Source organism: Pomacea canaliculata, linkage group LG4, assembly GCF_003073045.1.
Source record: "Pomacea canaliculata isolate SZHN2017 linkage group LG4, ASM307304v1, whole genome shotgun sequence".
NCBI classification, from domain to species: Eukaryota; Metazoa; Mollusca; class Gastropoda; order Architaenioglossa; family Ampullariidae; genus Pomacea; species Pomacea canaliculata.
The window spans coordinates 29,938,508-29,956,624 of record NC_037593.1 but is presented as its reverse complement, the minus strand read 5'-3'; the positions used below and the strand labels follow the sequence as shown (position 1 = coordinate 29,956,624).

The window sequence follows — 18,117 nt, the reverse complement described above, 5'->3', positions numbered from 1 at the left end:
TGTACAACTAAATACAGAACAAGCTACACTGAAAATAAAGCAACTCACATGTATACGCAAAAATGTTAGAATGTTCTAGACCTGTAACGATGTTCACACTCAATGCAATCGCAGGTTAGTTCAAAAGACAGCATGGGAAGAAGTAAACCACTCCAGTGAAGATAAAGATTGCAGTTCTATGGACTAAAGCACATCCCTTCCTCTTAAATAACGCTGTCAATATGTAGATTTTTTTTTTTTTTTTTTAAATTTGGAGCCACGAATAGCATCTTATGAACGGTATCATCAAGATAAAACTAAAGATGCTGTATAGAAAAACTACACAAATCATAAAGTCAACAACTTTCTCATAGACTAAAGAGCACACCTGCAAACTTTGGTTAAGATTGGACAACGTGGATCTGCATATGTGCACAGTATTTAACCACACACACGAGAGAGAAAGATTGCTTTATTTTTTTTAATCGATGCAGCTGCTTCTGCAAAGAACACTAATGTGAACAGATGTCTTCATTTCTATGTCATCTATCATTTATTTATCATCACTCATTTAGTTCAATCTATTTACATATTTTTGGCCTTCATTAATTTTCTAAAACAAAAAAATATAATACAATCAACTTCCTTAAAAAGAGATAAAAGCACACATAAGCTAAAATGTACTAAGTCACAAAAGATAGATTTATCATTTGTAATTGAATGTATATAATAAACATTTTCATACAACGTGATATAATCTGTTAAACATGTACATGTATGTAAACAAAAATTAATGCATTAAACATAAGAGTTCAAATGAGTTTTAAAATAAGTTTTTATATGTGTCACTGTCAGATAAGATCATTTTGCAATGAGAAAATAAAAAATGAATAAATCCATACATGTCATTTATTTTAAAAACATGTAACAAATATTAATATTCTTGTAATACTACAATACTAAGATGGCTGCCACATTTCAAATCTGTGGAACACACCTCCAAAAGCTATGATGTTCATATAAGGAGGTACACATTTATAAATCATGCATAAATGAACACATTCACACACCTGCACACAAACTGCTAAGACCTCAGCGGCGATAGTCTTTCAAACGTGAAGATGAACTACTTGAGGTTGGCTGTTGGCCTTTGTTGATGTTGGTAGACCGCAGTTTGTGACTTCGGCTCTGTGTAGTGGTATGTGATGACACAAAGGTTGGTGCTGATGAAGTTATAAAGTCCTGGGTGTCAACTGCAGCCTTTTGTTGTTGAGGATCACACATGAGCTTTAACATGTGAAGAATAGCTGTGGGGTCTACATTTAGCTTCAGCAAGTCCAGTATGATTCTTTAATTGGAAAGAGAATGAAATGAAATTTAGAATCTTACGTGGCAGGATATTAGCATTCTTGATGTGAGGTTGTGCACCAAAATTGTTTATGATCTTCAAGGGCTTAAGTTTAATGAAGCATCTATCACTATTAATGTTAAATCTGCAGCTTACAGTCCAGCAAGGTGAAATGTCTGAGACTAGAGGCCTTCTAACTGTACACATTTTTTTTATCGTTTATAAAGTAACAGAATAAAGAATCTGTTGAATGTGATAACACAAATTGTCACAACTGGCCATACTGGTTTGGCAAGAGGACAAAGTGAGCATGAATTAATGTCTACAACTATTCAGAGAGAGAAATGAAAAAGTCTGCATAAAGCCTACCACCAACTGTTGTCGATACAGCTTAAAGCATGAATGCAATCACACTTTTTTATTTTAAATTTCAATGTTAACAGTTGAATATGTACATGATAAAAATAGATAAGAAACATTAAACATGAATGTACTCTAGTAATAACTTACTTGAATACACTGGGGTCCATGGTTATTCCAGCAAGCTGAGTAAGTTCAAAAAGCTCTGCTTCGTCTTGTGTCAGGACATTCTTGCTTCGTATCTGGAATCTCAACACTTCTTTCTGCTCACTTGTCATAGTTACAGCTGTGCATGCAATACAGATGCTTAAAAGAATGTAACTACTGATATTAGGTGGGAAGGCATGGGCGGTTGGAAAATAACATCAATTCCTCAAAACTGAAAAGTCATTTTCTGTGGAGTAATAACAGGATGAGCATTTATAACGTTATCCTTATCACCTACAAAGGTGGGATCCACTCGGATGGATAAATCCCACATATATTTGTTAAATATGATTTTCAATATCATTACAACCATACTACAGTTAGTACTACATTTTGTCCATATCAGAACAGGTCCTGAAAGTAAAATTATTGAATTTAGGCAAATTTTGTGAAATACCTGTATGCAGAATATGTATTTGAAATTGTATCCATGGCAATCTAGTTGTTTAACCAAGGACAAATAGTTTTAGTTGTAAGATCGCGTGTGTTTGTTTTTCTGCAATGCAACACTTGCCTCACGTTAAAACTAGCACTTTTTTGGGGGGGGGGCAGGGTTAACTGAGCACACTTCCCAAGCGATAATGACCCACTGGGCTTGTTTCGCATTTGTTAGTAAGTCATTTTGACATACATGTTCCAGTGTCAGGACAAAGATTTTAATTATCTTGATAATAAGACCTAAATTAATGGAATAATTGCACTTACCAAGATGCTTTATAACTATCTTGTATGAATTTGAGTAAAAGAAATATAACTGATGATCATAACCAAGAGATAATCAAATTTTTAAAAGTTTGAAGCTTTATATTCCTCGACATAACAGCAAACACCGCGCCTACTCCCCTGACCTTCACCTTCACTTTTATATTATTCCGCATTCTGAATGGGTCATAATTTTGAACCACTATTTTGCCTGAAGTACTTACGATAATGTCAATTTACTTTTGCTTTCACATAACACGAAAAGTACATTCGAAATATAATGACGTGAGTTGCTAAGCAGCCATGTTAGTTGTAACTATTTCTTGAACGGTCAACAGGAAGTCGTCATGATAAAATATATGGTGTGACGTTTCGCCCAGCCATTTTGGCCAAGCTGTCCAACAAACGTAACGAATGGAACGATTTTGTCTCGCTTAACTTACGTACTTTGTACAAAAAACCATGTCGGATTCCAAACACCAGTCTATGTACAAGGGCTGGTTGTACAAGTGGACCAACTACTTAAAAGGATATCAGAAGCGGTGGTTTGTCCTACAGAATGGGCTGCTTTCGTATTACAGGTGCCCTTGTTATCTTTTTGAAACTGTATACCGCTTTTTCATCATTATCTTTTAAGCTGCCAGCAGACTTAACACGCAAAATATCCTCAGTAAAGAGATGGCTTATCGCAACTGTCCCTCATTGTTTCGCAGTTGGATCACTGGTCTAGATATTGGAACTGCCAGTCAAATTTGTTTCGTTAAAACAAGAGCCGGCATTAATGAAGTTTTCATGCAGCTTATCGTCATTTAAACCTTGTTCCATGAATTAAAACACTAGAAAATTACATCAGCGTTATATCTGTATAACAAAATGTCAGACTATACGCATCATTTGATCCGAGCGCTTGACTATCACCATATTTCTACACTATATGTTACTACTAATTTTTGCATTGTCACTAGCAGTGTCATGCACGGAAAGTTAGTATTTCCGGATTTTCCTGTATATGCGCTTTAAAGTGATGCTTCAATGACATCATTATTTAAAATAGCCTTAAACAACCAACATTATTCTTATGCCGTTACAGCCCAGATTTATTATCATACCAAGCAGATGCCTCTGATTCACTTCAGTGAACAGAAAATCAGTGTTAAAGAATCAGTTGTTTGATAATTTAGCTCTTAGTTCAGTATGCAGTTCAGTCTTTCCCATTAAGTTAAAGCCAGGCTGCAGTGTAAAATACAGTTTAGTTTTGCCACCTGGCCCATTTACCATAAGTTTGTCTCAAGGTAGTGCTGGAAATTGTAACATTTAGTGTGGATCAACCATATGCATGCAATACATGTTTTTGTTGGGTCTTGGTTAGCTAAAACTAGCTAGCATTTAAATAGGTGCAGGGACTAAGAGAAGTTTTCCATAGCTCAAGAAAACTATAATTTAGAGGGATTTCTTAGTTGTGTGGCTGTTGGATTCAGTAAGAGCAGACGATTGTAAGACTAGCTTGGGCCATTGGCTGGCTTACTCCCATTGTCTACCCCACAGTGAACTTAATCTGCCAGGAAAGGTTAAAGGTTGTGTGGGTTGCGCTTTCCCTTCCATAATCTGTGCCCTAGATGCTTAACTACCTCTTTAATTTACAACCGTAAAGACTGTGAGGCAATGAGATTTTTACATTTTATAATATTGAGACACATTTTTTATTGTTATGACAGCATAATATAGTCATCATCTCTCCCTTCCATTTAGCAGAATGTAAAACTATATCCATTTCATAACACTTTGGAGTCTGTTGGTGATTTTGCTTCAGATATATCAAAGGTTTTGGTTGTGATGTTTGTGTTTCATGAAAACCTAAAAAAATATTGCTCTGTTTATCTTGATTTAAGTAATTACATTTAATCCCAAAAGCTGGTTTATTATCTTCATGATGCAGCACACTTCCCCTAGTTAACCCAGTTTTAGAATGGGTACCATACTCCTTTTAAAAGATTTGGGAAGATAAGGGGGTGAGGGAGAGGAGCTCTAATACCTCACTCTATGATCTTTACTGTTTCTTTTATGTTTCAATGAAAAATACAAATCTCATGTTCGTTGTCAATTATGAACTTCTGCATGCTGGTCTTATTCTCTCTATGATTTTTTTTAAGCTCTTATATGTGTTTCATAACCTTAATTTTTATTGCTATTTATTTAGCCTAAATTTTAGGTGAGATATTTTGTAATGTGAATGTTGTAGACCAGTGGTTCTCAAAGTGTGGTCAGGCATAGGTCAGGTGGTCCGGGGCTGCAGTCGTCATATGTCAGCAAAGTGATGTTTAAAGTGATGCATTCCTCACATTAACATTTTAATTACAAATAACGAGGTATACGTAGTTTTATGTCAACTTATTACTATACTACTGTCACAAAAGGACATTTAGTTTTGAATTGTAATGAAACAAATGCTGCAATTTAAATTTGAAATTCATAGTACAGAGTGATTTTTAGGCCTTGGTGGTCCGCCATATTTTTTACTTTAGTAAAGTGGTCCGCGGTCCAAAATACTCTGAGAACCACTGTTGTAGACAGATAAAGAGCATGGTGGTGAACTATGCATCATTGCTGTTGCCTGCATTGTGATGAAGGATTCTTTCAAGTGTTTGTTACGGTCTACACATGTCCTCTGCCCCTGACTTGAATTTAGCTGTTTTTGTTTAATGTTTTAATAAGGAAGGGCTAAGAGGCATAAAGAAAAAGGTGGACAAAACAACTGGTCTGTTTCTGGTGCTGTAAACTCCAGCACTGATGGATAGTAATGTTTTTAATTTGTTTACATTCACATTCTGTTAGATATCCAATCGCCCGACTGACTGGCTAAGACTGACAGCTCTCTGTATTAGGTTTTTTTTTTTAAACAGACGAGTGAAGTTGGTTTTCATTTCATCAATGTGTCATGTTTGGGTAACATCGTTTGTGATGTCAGTGAAGCAAAATAGTGATGGAGTGGCTCCAAGAATGTAGTACATATGCGATGAAATAATGTTGCTGGTTCAATATCCTTATGTTTCCAATGCCACAAAAATGCAATAATGCTAGATTTGGTGTGTACTTGAAAATTAAGTCATGTTCCTTGGCCAAGGTTAAATCTTCTAATACATTTGTTTTCTGTCCTCAACATTGATGGACACCTAGTGATTGCTTGAAGTGTAATTTTACTTTTTTTTTTTTTTTTTGTCTATCATATCTGGACTTATTCATATCTTTGCTGTGTCCATCATTTTTGAATTCATCATCGTAAGTGCATTGAGCACTCCTCCATGAACAGATAAATGTGCTTTAAAAATGCATTGTTGTTGTTAATATTATTTCTTTTAATGTCCCTGTTTCATCAAATCCTTACTCTTTGTTTTTAACAGCTAGTTACAGTCGTGTAGTTTAAGTGCTGAAAAGTAAATTTACAATTAGATGATCTCTTCGCTTGCTGCTGAGAGAGATGTTTCACTTTGGTGACACAGCTATCCTCTTAATAAGGTCAAGAGGAAGGCATCAATTAAAATACTGAGGCATTACTCATCCGTTGTCCAGTGGTAGGCAACATCTTCAAGTCTCCTAAATAAATGCCTTTAAAGGTGCTCAGAATAATACTGCAAGCTGTTTGTGCAAGTTTAGTGCCAAAGTAAGAATGGTAGACATGTTCTGTAAAGGTGCTGAAGAACCATGGATTCGTAAGGATGGATGGCTGGTTTCCCAATAGATTAAATGTTTAGCGCAATACAGCAGGCACAGATTTTGTGGTTTGTGGATGCAAAAATATTGAGTCTTTTTAACAGAGATCAAATTTGGAAGCATAAATACATTTCTGTTTAAGTGGCCATTTTGTGGCAAACAATTTAATTTTAAAGAATGTGTGCAGCATTTAGTGAGTCGGCCATTACACGTGAAAAAAAAAATATATATTTTCTAACTTTGCACCAGTTTATAAAGTTGCTAGATGATGTGACCATGGTCAGATATCCAATCTCTGCATGTGATTCTCTGAGAGATTCTCTGGTAATAACAGATGTAGGCAGGCTGTTATACAGCTTTCATCACTAAGGCAGTCCACATCATCAGATGGAAAAATCATTTCTTTGGATTGTCTACCTTTTATCCTGCACTCTCATGTAAAGGTTAGGAGAGTAGATCAAGCACAATGAGTGTTTAATCCTAAATCTGCTACACTCTCTGCTAGTTAAAACAGGGACACACAGTTTTCCATACTTTAACTTTTGTTCTGGCCTGGTGACAATAACAGAATAAAAAACTAAGGTGACATTTGCTGGTGACTTGCTATCTGTGCCTGTGGCATGGATATATTGCTACACATTGTTACTGATGCTACAGAGGCTCAGATTCAGAAAATTTGTCAGCTATCAAATATATGCTTACGAAATATGCCTCTCCAGATTCTTTATCTGTGACAGGACATCAGAGAAAGCACTGTGTAGTTGGCATGTCAGCTATGAGCTATGTCAGAATTTTGTTTTCATAGGTGAGGTCATGTTAAAACATGCTTATACTGTTTATTTTGTTTGCCATTGTAGATTTGTAATAAACTATCACATTTGCTACTTGATCATCCAAATTTTGTTATGAAATTAAGGATTGAACCAGACATTGTATGTAACACAGGCTGCAACTGCAGTTATAGGAAATAGTGTTGGGCTGATGCAAAATTAATAACAAAAATAAATATTTGTAGATTCACTTAATCCATCAACAACAGCAGGCTCAAGGCACTTGCACATATGAAGTCACATGAGCACATATCAGTAGGCATCCAGTGCATTTTTAAAATGGATTCACTGTCATTCAAATCATGACTGCCTACTCAGTCTCTTGTCTCTAACACACAAACACGAACTGAAAATATACAACAATGAAATGAAATTGTCCATTTCGTTTTGAATTATATTTAGCACTAAATCATGATTCCTTTATGGTTTGCACTTACTGTTAATATTTAGACTGCACATTCTAGAGAGATTTATAAGCTGCAGAGTGTTCAGGTAGCATTGACAAATTATGTTCCTCTGTAATTATTTTTGTAGGGTTGGGGAGGGTGAAAGGTAAATATAATTTTGGATATATTGATAATTTATAACTACATCAGTAAACATAGCCAATTGCATGTAGCAATTAACATCTGATATCTATGATCATGTACCAGACTTTAGTAAGTAGTTCAAATGAAGTTCTAAGAGGTCTGTGTGCATGGGGTGGGTATATGAAATAAGATTTGGACAGAATGCATACATTGATTTTGCCATTTTTATAATTGCATAATTTATCGCATAATTTTTTACCTCATTAATCTACGACAAAATTGAACACCTCTTCACACTCTCTGTTCTTACTCTTATTTTAAGATAGTTTTTGTGGATCTGTGCTCATGTGAACTGTCTTCTGTTCATCGGTTCTTCTGATGTTAACTGTTATTTTCATTTAAATTTGTTTCAGAAATCAAGCAGAAATGGCCCACACTTGTCGAGGTACCATCAACCTTGCAAGTGCACTCATTCACACCGAGGACAGCACAACAATTATCATCTCCAATGGCGGAGCTCAGACTTTCCACTTGAAAGCCACATCAGAGGTGGAACGACAGAAATGGGTAACAGCCCTTGAGTTGGCCAAATCAGAAGCTATTAAAATGCTGGAGGCCGGTATGTTTGAAACCTCTCTGCAGTCATGTTATGATGTTGTGCATAAAGTGAAGCCTTGCTAAATCAAAAATCTAAAAATATTAAGCAGCATGTCTTTAGTCCTCAAACACTATGCTTGTTCAGTTATTGTCATGTGTGGCTTCATGTTTGGTCATCAAGTGATCAGCTTTGGTCAAGCAATCGTGTCATATGCAACATTAGCAAATTATGGAGCAGAGCCTGCATTAGATTTATAATCATGTTAGATGGGGACCATGATTAACCAGTAACTAAATATTCCATAATTTCAAGGCAAATTCAAATTCAGTGCCACATCAGTTTTACGAAGTGTTAATAAATCAAATACCTTGAAGTTCACATATAAGAATTTCATTTGGCATAAATTTTGTGATTCTTTCAAATATGCAACATTTTCCCGCACTATCATAATTGCCTGCTTCTTTCTGAGTTTTTAACATGATTATAATATTTAATGAATTAAAAAAATTAACTTCAATTTCCTATTATCTTTTTGGTGTGGCACAATGATTTTCACACTTTCTATTTAACTTTTGATACCTTTACTAGCATTTTGTATAATGTAACATTTTAATATTGGATAGCTAGCATTTTTAATCTGCAATAAATGGTGTTGATAGCTTTACTAATGCTTTCAAAATTCGTGCAGAGCTTGCTTATTATTTGGTGTGTTGGTTTTGGTTTTTTTTCTTCTTTTTGATACTGCTAGCCCCATGAGCTTCCTTTCTTTGCAAATGTAGCCTTAACACTACTAATCCAGTCCATGTTTTGTGTCCTACTTTTGGTTTTTTGGTTGTCTTCTTTTTTTTTTTTCCTCTCTGATGACTGGAGCAGTGCTTCTCGTTGATTCAGAGAGTGATGAAGAGGAGCGGCAACAACCTGACAAGAATGAACTTCAGCTAATGGTCAGAACACTGGCCTCTAAGCTTGAGGACCTGAACACGTGCAATGACCTCATTGCAAAGCATGGCAATGCACTCCAAAAGACATTGTCAGAATTGGAGCAGGTGGATGATCCAGCAGATGCAGCCAGCAAGCTGAAAGCTGTGAACGAAAGAGCAACGTTATTTCGGATCACATCTAATGCAATGATTAATGTTAGTATGTATTGTTTGATGTCCGAGATGGATCAAGATTAGCTTTCCCAGTAGAACCTTGGGTCTTAATATATTATTTAAAAGGGCAGATATTTAACTGATTATTTATGATCTGTATAATCTTTATAATCTACAAGTTAGCTTTACTCTGACAAATGATGTTCATTTAATTGAATGCTTGGGATGGTGAGAAAGGGTAGTCCAGTGGCATGATGGTCAAGTGACCAAAACACTGGAGATAATTGGTTCTATGTTTATATTTTGCCTCTGATGTAATTTCCCTCAGGATTTAACCTTGTTTTTAGGGCTGGACTAGCTCATTATGACCCCAGTTGTTAATTCTTTGTAAAGCATGTAAAAATGTGTTATGAAGCATTTGCACAGTGAAAAATATGTATTTTTCCCTCTTGCCTTTAGGCTTGCTCTGAGTTTCATGATCTAGCAGCTGTACAAGGAAAGCGATGGCAGAAGCTACTTCAACAAGAGCATGAGCAAAGGCTCAAACTTGAGGAAATGGTAGAGCAGCTTGCCAAGGACCAGATATCTCTTGAGAAGAAAGCTCGCATGTCTGTGATCACTGCCAAGGCTGATGGACAGAGGGGTATGTTGTTATGTCACATAAAAGCAGAAGCATTGGGCTTTAAAGTTAAGCACAATTTTTTTTCTTTTTCCTTTTAGGCAAAATATTGTGCATTAAATTACCAGTTAGGAAAAGGTGAGTTTGGGAGAGGGGGTATAAAGGTTTGGGGAAAAAAGATGAAGCCGAATTAAAAAGAGCTTTCTTTTCTATTTTCTTGTTTTTCACAATATTGGAAAGGATTGTTTCACAAAATTTTTCAAAAGTATGGGAAGAGCTGTTCATTCAAAATAAAAGTGTTTGGGATTTTGCAATTGAAAGTATAAAAAGGTGTCTGAGCATACCTGATGGCTTTGCTTTACAATCTTTAAAAAGATTCAAAAGCATTCTCACCACGGATGTGTATAGGTGGATGGCTGTATGCCGAGACCAACACTAGGCCTCTTTCGAAGTTCTCCACTGCTAGTCTTGGTGAGCAGTTGACAGTCAGACTTTCACAGCATGATTGTAATACATAACTTTTTTTGTTTTTGTTTGGCCTTATCTTCAGTTATGTGAAAATTACAATTTTCCAAGCCTTAGTCACGAACTAGATGCATGTACAGGGAAGAGGAGAGTAAAAGGTGAATAAGTGAGCAAACAATAAGATCCTTAACTTTTTTAATGCATTCTTCTTCAAAGTGCCTTGAACAAATCTTGGCTATCAGTAGATTTAAACTTTTGCCTGAATGGCATGTAGCATGAATGATAGCCACTTGCCACTTGTCTTGCTCTTTTGATATACCCGCCCTTGGAAGCCAAAAAGAACTTACACCGAAACATTTGGCACTTGCACAGCGGCATCCTTCCTCTCAACAGTATAAACCACCTCCTGGCTGTTTATTTATTTTTGTTACTCTTGCAGACTCTGCTGACAAAGCCATTGTCGTCGTTTGGTTCTGTCAATAGCCCCATTCTAGGAGTTAATTTAAAAATAATCGTCAGTGAGCCATCCAGGGGATCATTTTTTACATGCATAAAGTCTTTCTTGCAGTGCACACATACATGAATGGATACACTTTTTGAAGCTTTTAGCTTTTCACCCTAAGTTGCTTCCCCTGCATCATAAGATGGTAACGCAGGTTTCCAAAATGTCAGCCAAAAGGTAGCACTGCATGTGATGAAGAAAGAAAATTACTCTTAGTTTAAATCATCACATAGTTAAAGCTAAAGAGGTCAACTTGGACTGTCAGGTGGATCTTATCATTGTGTCTCAGCAGTCAAAAGATGAAGAGAGACCTGTATCAAGAGCATATGTGATAGGAAAGTGACATTTCATGTGTGAGATACTTGGAGCAGGATTGAGGTTTTTATTTTGTTTAGCCGGTGTTGTAATGTTGCAGCAGCTGTCATATGATTAGCCTTTGAGTGGCATTGGTATTTAGGGCTATCTCTCTAGGAGAGAAACAATACCTGAGTATGAACTATCTGACTTTCTGATAGTTCATCATTGCTGAGAATGATAAACTACATCAGACTCGCTGTATAGAAAATTTGCTGCGGATGTACACAGGGTTTCCATATGCGAACAAAGACTTTGAAGTAGCCCAAATTGTGGAAGATGCCATCATAGTTTTGAAGCCGAGTGGAGTAACTGTCCTACAGTTTTATTGACACCTAGATACTCCTTATCTTGATTTCAACTTTAAAGATTGGCATAATTAAAAGACTTTATGTAAATGCATTTAACCAGCATTATCATGATCATTATAGCCTTATGACATTTTAGATGTTGACTTTTTTTGAAGATGGCAACTGATGGCATGACGTGTCATGGTAGAACTTATTTCGTTAGGAGTAAGGAGTGGTAAGAGAGATGCACCTGTGGTGTCCTGATAAAAGATTTTTTCTAAAGAGAATTCTGCATGCAGTGATTATCTAAGGAAAATCTTGACTAGTCTATCACTTATATTTCTGAATGGCAAAAAATAGGCAGAGGATTTGTATGTGATACACTCAAGAAATTTATCTACACACTCGATGCTCTCGGCATGTCATTGTCAGTAGCTATAGGCTGAGTGACTGGGTACTTTTCATTTTTCTTAATATTATCTTTATATGTCATCAGTGTTATCTGGGTCTAACAAGTGTCACACGATGGATAACTTATTTTTCACCACATTGCAGCCATGGGCTGTTTCCACTGAGGCATTGCAGTTACTCTACGTGTATTTTGTTTTCAAACACTAAAGTTCACACTTGTATATCTTGGCATAGTCCAATTAGCAGATGTATATTTTCTTTTTTTTGGTACAGCACTGTTTGCTACCAGTCTTTTTCATTATGGCACCACTCTGACCATCCTCACTGTCCGTCAAGAGAGTGATGGAAACTTGACCAGTGGACTGTTGGTGGTCCCAGTGGCAATTAAAACTACACTAGTGCAGTCCACTTACGGAGAGGTTTTGTCAACTCTTTAGCGATGCTAACAGCATTATAGTGGCGCATGCCGACGGGGGACATATTGACTGAAGCATATTGATTGTCGGTCCCGCCCTATGGCGCGTGCGAGACCGCCTCTGGCTGGACCTTGACCCTCAGTCCTGCGTGTCGTGTTTAGGTCCTGGTAAAACAAATTGAAGAGTCCGAGGTGTGGAAGGGATGGTGTTGGGTGGAGATTGGTTGTGCATAACATGGTCCAGTTTTTAGCTGCGGCGACAGTTGATGCTGTCTGCTAGACGCCAGGTGGTCGCGCCTTGCGCCGCACTTTTGGCCAGAGGTCAAAGTTCAGTCATGTTGCGCATGCAGCCGGCGAACACCAAGTGTTGTTACCTTACGTAGAGAGTTTGGGGGCAGGGGAGTATTTCTGCGAGAGGAAGCAGACCGTGGCAGCTTCGCAGCCCAGTAGCTCTTCTCCCCACCACCACTTCCTCTGTCTCCCCGCCGAACTCGGTGTTGGTGACGAGACGGAAAACGTGTCGCAAGCCCCACTGCACATCCGTGTAACATGAAATTTCAATTGAAACGACTGCAGACATCGTTAACACCTGTCGCGCTAGACAGATGTGACACCCACATCAGTCGCAGTTCTCACCCGAGGGGACGCACGTCGATCACAGTACGCATGTTGTGTCCGACACTCTGGCCTGTCAAGTTGTTCGCATTACGTCGTAATTCTACAGCTCGGAACGGCAGCAGAGATGCACTCGTGCGTTCTAGTGTTTGTTTGTTTGTTTTTTTAGGGGGGAGGGACGCGCCTGAGACGATCTATATTTAGCACCGCTGTGCCGCTTTCTCCGCCTCCGGTGCTAGCGGTGAGCGCGCGGCATGTTGCCTTGCCCCGGGATGCCCTCCCGATGTCAGCCGTCTCCCAACTCTGCAAGCAAGGCCGTCGCAAGATCAGAATGCAGTTCTGGCACTGAAATCATCTGCGATCCTCTCGGGAGCCAGCGTGTGGGAGGGGCCGGACATGGCAGATGAGTGGGAGAGGGTACGTGATTGAAACATCTGGCGCCGTGCCCTCCATGTCGGCGGCTTCGTTGCGATAGAAACGAGGCGGGGGGAGAGGGGAGTTTACGGCCAGCACCTGTTTCTTTCCAAGGCAGTATCGGGACTAAGTGATTGCTTGCGGCGACAGCGGACAACGTCATTGCCGTGGACTTCGAGCCCAAGTGCGTGCACGCGCAAGAGAGAGGGAGAGAACGAGAGAAAATGGCGGTGAAGAGGTCAAGTCTTTGGCCTTGACCGCCGTGTGACGTGATCAGAGGCATCCAACTATTGCCGTGGAGACTTTCACTCGTTGTGTCTGTGCGGTGCTGTGTGCGTGTTCTTGATGTAGAGACGAGACTATTCCAGGCCATCGCACGTCCATTTCGTGTGCGTTGACGCCCCAAGCGACGCTGCAAGGATCGATAAGCTGCACAGGGAGTCGGTGGTGTGTAGTGACGCGGGCTCGTGCGGCACGCGTGCGTAATGTGTGTGAATGATCGCGTGGCGTGACGTGACGTTGGTGGTAGGTAGCACCGACCCTCGACTTTGATATTGTGTCCGTTATCAGGAGCTGTACTTGGGTCCGCTCACGATTTTGATGCACCGTTCTTTCCTGGACAGTGGTGGAGATTTGTGAGAAACATCAGGTGTGACAAGTGTAACGCTTACCCTGGTTTGCCAAGAGCTGGTAACTATCATTCAGATGCCATCTGAATGGGAAGTTAAATATAATCAGTGTGGTTCGAAGGAGTAAATTTTGTCAATTTCTAAAGAATTTACTGGCCTAACAAGCCTGTGGAGCAAGTGCATGAAATAATTTTTTTTAAAAGGAGGAAAAGTGAAGCGTGTTTTTTTTTTTGCCAACAGGCTATGCCATATTTCCAGATGTTTCCGTCCGTTTTGGGCTAGTAATATTTCCGCATTGCTCAACTGGCATGCTAGTCGCTCATCAATCAGGTTGAGAGGCACCTGAAGTGACTTGTAAGCACTCATCTGATGTTCAGATAACTACACCACTGTTTATATTGTGTATACAAATATAGAAAACACCACTACTTGCATACCTGGCTGCATCTGAGCAATTAAAAATTGTCAACAAGATGTGGATAGAAAAAGTGATTTCTGTTTATGATATACAAGTAGATATTAACAAATCACACACTCAAACAAATACTTAAATCCTATCCTAGTTTTGTGAAAGATTGTATTTGTAGGATCAGTATTTGGCACATGTCAGAAGAACATTGCTGTTTTAAAGACAGTTAAGGTGACAACTTTAGCATTTGAGGCAATCAGACAAAACAGTTCATACATCACCTTGCACATACTGTAGCTGCCCTCAAAGGGAACATAAACATGCAAATAACCTTGTAAAAAAGTATTTAGTAGAAAATATACAGGACAGAGTGTGGTAACGGAGTCAGCATATCCAACATGGCTACAGCGCATACTTCTGACTGCAATACCACAGGATCTTATGTAATAGATAAAGGACACTGTATAGAGGAGAGCAGTGGTAATCATGTGTTACAAGAAAGATCAAATTCAGATGCAGACAATGTCACATATAGCTGCAACGGTATAAGATCATCTGAGTCACCAGATCCTCAGCAAAGAGATGGGGATGCTGCAGAGATAGAAAGGATGGAATCTGTACCTTTTAAAACACAAGAAACTGTGTGCAGTGACAAAAGCATCACCACCACTTCCGCACTGGCTTCATACAGTGAGGAAGGTGCAAATGGTGCTGCCTTGATCACTCATCCCATCCCAGAGATCAGTGTGACAGATGGTGCAAATTATGATGAGCCCAGTGGTGAGTTTGATGACAGTGATGTTGGTGATGAAGATTTTGATGCGGTTGTGCAGGACTTCCAGCCTGACACCTCAGTACAAGAGGACTTTGCAAGTTACGTGGCAGCTATCGGTCGAGACGACAGTCTTGTGCAGATTTACTCAGGAGGGCAAGAGAATGTCCCAGATGATCTATACCTTATTGAGGACGGTGAGGACTTTACAATCAAAACAAAACTCCCAAGCCCCCAATTTCCTGACAAGAACTTTCCAGGTGAGTTACCAGATCCTTCAAACAAGTTGCACCTGCTGATAGACGAGGTGGGAAGTAACCTTAACACCCTCTCTGTGCTGGATGTGAAAGAAGTCTGTGATGGGAGTACTGCTGAGCTTAAGGACGACAAGGAAGGGTCGCTGGAGGAAGAAGACAGTCTGTATTTTGAATACCTGAGCGATGATGCTGTGAGTGCTGCCAGCAAGATTTCTACTGCTGATTTAAATGTTCTTGGTGGCAACAGTATGACAGCAGCTAATGGAGATGACAAAGTACTACCCAGCCACTCTGGTATGGTATAAAATCTTTAAATATTAATAGAAAAAGAGTGGTGTGTGTGCGCGCATGATGAGGGGTGGGAGACAAATGTGTGAAAAATGTCTAGAACATCAGCACCATTTTTTGTTTCATACATTAGAGACTACCTAGAGTTGAACATTAAACTAAGATAAAAGTTTCTAGCATTCAAATAGACAGCTGTCATTTGTTACAAATGAATTTTTTTTAAAAGGAAAAGTGTATTTGTGTTTCTGAAGGCTTTAGGTATTTACTAATGAGACCAGTCAGAAAACTGACATTTGGGACATGTGAAATGAGGTCATGAACAAAATCCATTCATTTATAAATAAATGTATACTCGGAAAGGCTAGTAATATTGCTTGCTGATAGAGGTATTTAAAAGTGCACCTTAAAATGCAAAATGCTACAGCAGCTCTGTGTAAGTCTGTACCCACATTATCCTAGATAGTTTGAGGTTTACAGTATCAACACTGTACCAGTTGCATTGGGGACAAGTGAAGTTGTCTTTAATATTGGCAAGTTAGAATAAGAAAAACAGAAACTTTAGAGAACAGCAACTTTGCCATACTTTTTAGACTTTTTATTTATTTAAAGCATGCAGAATGCTGTCAGAATCAGTCACAGATTTTTTTAGGTCTTAAATTATCAGGGACAAGTTCTCATTGCGTAGCTGTGATGGCTCTTTCTTGATCCTGTTGTTTTGACCACACTCTTGTGGTTTAGCTTTACACAATTCATGCGACTCTCCTTTGTCGCAACAAGGACATTGCTTTCATTTGGGCCTTCTGGACCACTGAGTTACCAGGCCGCTTGCCAGTCTCCTGGTTAAATGATGTCACTGGTGTCATCCAACTGTAAGTCTACCTTTGTAGCCTACGTTCAGTCCCTGTGGCAACACCACTGGGACAGTCTGGGCCAGAACAAGTTACACACTATCCTTCCCTATCTTTCTGACTGCCTGCCTGTGTGCTATCCTAGGTGATAGTTCTCAGTAGATTAGATAGGACACACCTTTGCAATGCAGTTACACCTTTATCATCATATTTAAGGTTTTATGTTTTGCTAGATTCTTTTGGAGGGTTCTGGTTTACTGATGGCTTTTATAAGACACAACACCCCTCTTTTACCTATTACATTTTGTTATTCTTGCATCTTATGTTGGCTTTTATTGTTTATGATATTATTGTATAACCTAGGTTTTTTTGTTCCTAAATATTTTAATGTAGGATTCTCTCCCCGTGATATAGCCTTAGTTGCTGGTATGGTGTAAAACACAACCAACCAAACCCAACATAGCAGGATTGTTCAACAAAAGCATTTATAGAAAAACAAATTCAGAATGTGTGAAAAGGTGAAGCACATTCGGTTAAAATTTGATTAAATATTTGACCGGTAGTGTTCTAACAAGGTCTTTGACCCTTCATACAGACACAGAATATCCACCCTTACCCCCTTCAACATTAGTCCTGTTCTTGGATTGACTGGCCAGGGTTTGTGTCATTCTAGGGCAGCTGTCTCCATTTTGCCGAGATACATAATAAACTTAGGCTTAAGTTCGGGTTCACTTGCCCGCGAGCACAGTCATCAGCCACTAGCTTCCGCCTGGAGGCGTGTCATCGATTTTAGCACTGCCTCCGAGGTGCCAGCAGAAGTAGGAACTGCAGCGACCACTGACACAGTAGCCTGCTCCACTCTCTGCTCCAGTGCCGCCCGCCTTGGCGCGTCAGTTAGAGTCGGTCCCATCAGTTTCGTATCGAACGGGTGGCCAAGAAGGCAAAGGCAGGGGAAGACAGAATCGTTAGAGAGACGTCAGACTATCTCAGACCCCCTTTTTTTTTTTTTTGCGTGATAAGCTGGAGTAGTACCCCGCCAGGAACACGCCCCACAGCAGCCTTGTCTTCGCCGTGTGTGACAGAGAGCTAGATGCCGATGTTGTGGCCATCACGCAAGCTGCATCAATTATTCAGTACGGACGGTCCAGCGCGAAGGATACGGTGCAACTGTTACGTGTGTGGCTTGGGGGGTGTTTTTGCTTGTGCTGCCATCCGTAGCACTGTCCTGCTGGCAAGGGTTTGAATTTTGTGTGTGACAAGAATCGAGAAGGAATTGTGTGCGAGCGGAAGTGGCTGGTACGTGATGGAGCCGGGTACAGGCAAGAAGCGCTGCCAGCACAGCCTCGTGTCTTTGCCGCCCAGGACGCGTGTCTGGTCCTGAGGAATCTCTCACTAGGATGTTTTAAAGACTGGGCTTTGGTGAGTGTGTACACCTAGTTTGTTTTTGTTTTTTTTTTTTTTCATTGCATAAAG

The 18,117-nt window shown here is 39.3% G+C and overlaps 2 protein-coding genes across 7 annotated transcripts in view; one reads left to right on the top strand and one right to left on the bottom strand.

Moving 5' to 3' along the window:
* Window positions 1-435: 435 nt before the first annotated feature.
* LOC112562020 (mitotic-spindle organizing protein 2-like) lies at window positions 436-2,764 on the bottom strand. The gene is made up of 3 exons (XM_025234981.1): window positions 2,600-2,764; window positions 1,838-1,973; window positions 436-1,327 (listed from the first exon to the last, which is right to left on the bottom strand). Exons 2-3 carry the CDS (start codon window positions 1,963-1,965, stop codon window positions 1,072-1,074), a joined length of 384 nt encoding a protein of 127 aa, XP_025090766.1. The 5' UTR covers window positions 1,966-1,973; window positions 2,600-2,764; the 3' UTR covers window positions 436-1,071.
* Window positions 2,765-2,942: 178 nt separating this feature from the next.
* Window positions 2,943-18,117, top strand: part of LOC112562011 (oxysterol-binding protein 1-like) — a 42,327-nt gene continuing 27,152 nt past the window's right edge. Inside the window, exons 1-5 of one of the 6 annotated variants that reach the window (XM_025234961.1) lie at window positions 2,943-3,177; window positions 8,078-8,283; window positions 9,154-9,398; window positions 9,816-9,999; window positions 10,384-10,446. In XM_025234961.1, coding sequence (XP_025090746.1) covers window positions 3,059-3,177; window positions 8,078-8,283; window positions 9,154-9,398; window positions 9,816-9,999; window positions 10,384-10,446 — 817 coding nt within the window. In that variant the 5' untranslated portion in view covers window positions 2,943-3,058. Of the gene's footprint in view, window positions 3,178-8,077; window positions 8,284-9,135; window positions 9,399-9,815; window positions 10,000-10,383; window positions 10,447-11,937; window positions 15,803-18,117 lie in introns of those variants that run through there. The other 5 variants (XM_025234960.1, XM_025234962.1, XM_025234958.1 and 2 more) reach the window with 5 other exon arrangements.

Coding starts and splice junctions, on each gene's coding strand:
- LOC112562020 (XM_025234981.1), bottom strand. CDS start 1,965: ATGACAAGTGAGCAGAAAGAAGTGTTGAGATTCCAGATACGAAGCAAG. Junction 1,328..1,837: donor ATGGACCCCAGTGTATTCAA/GTAAGTTATTAC, acceptor TTCCAATTAAAG/AATCATACTGGACTTGCTGA.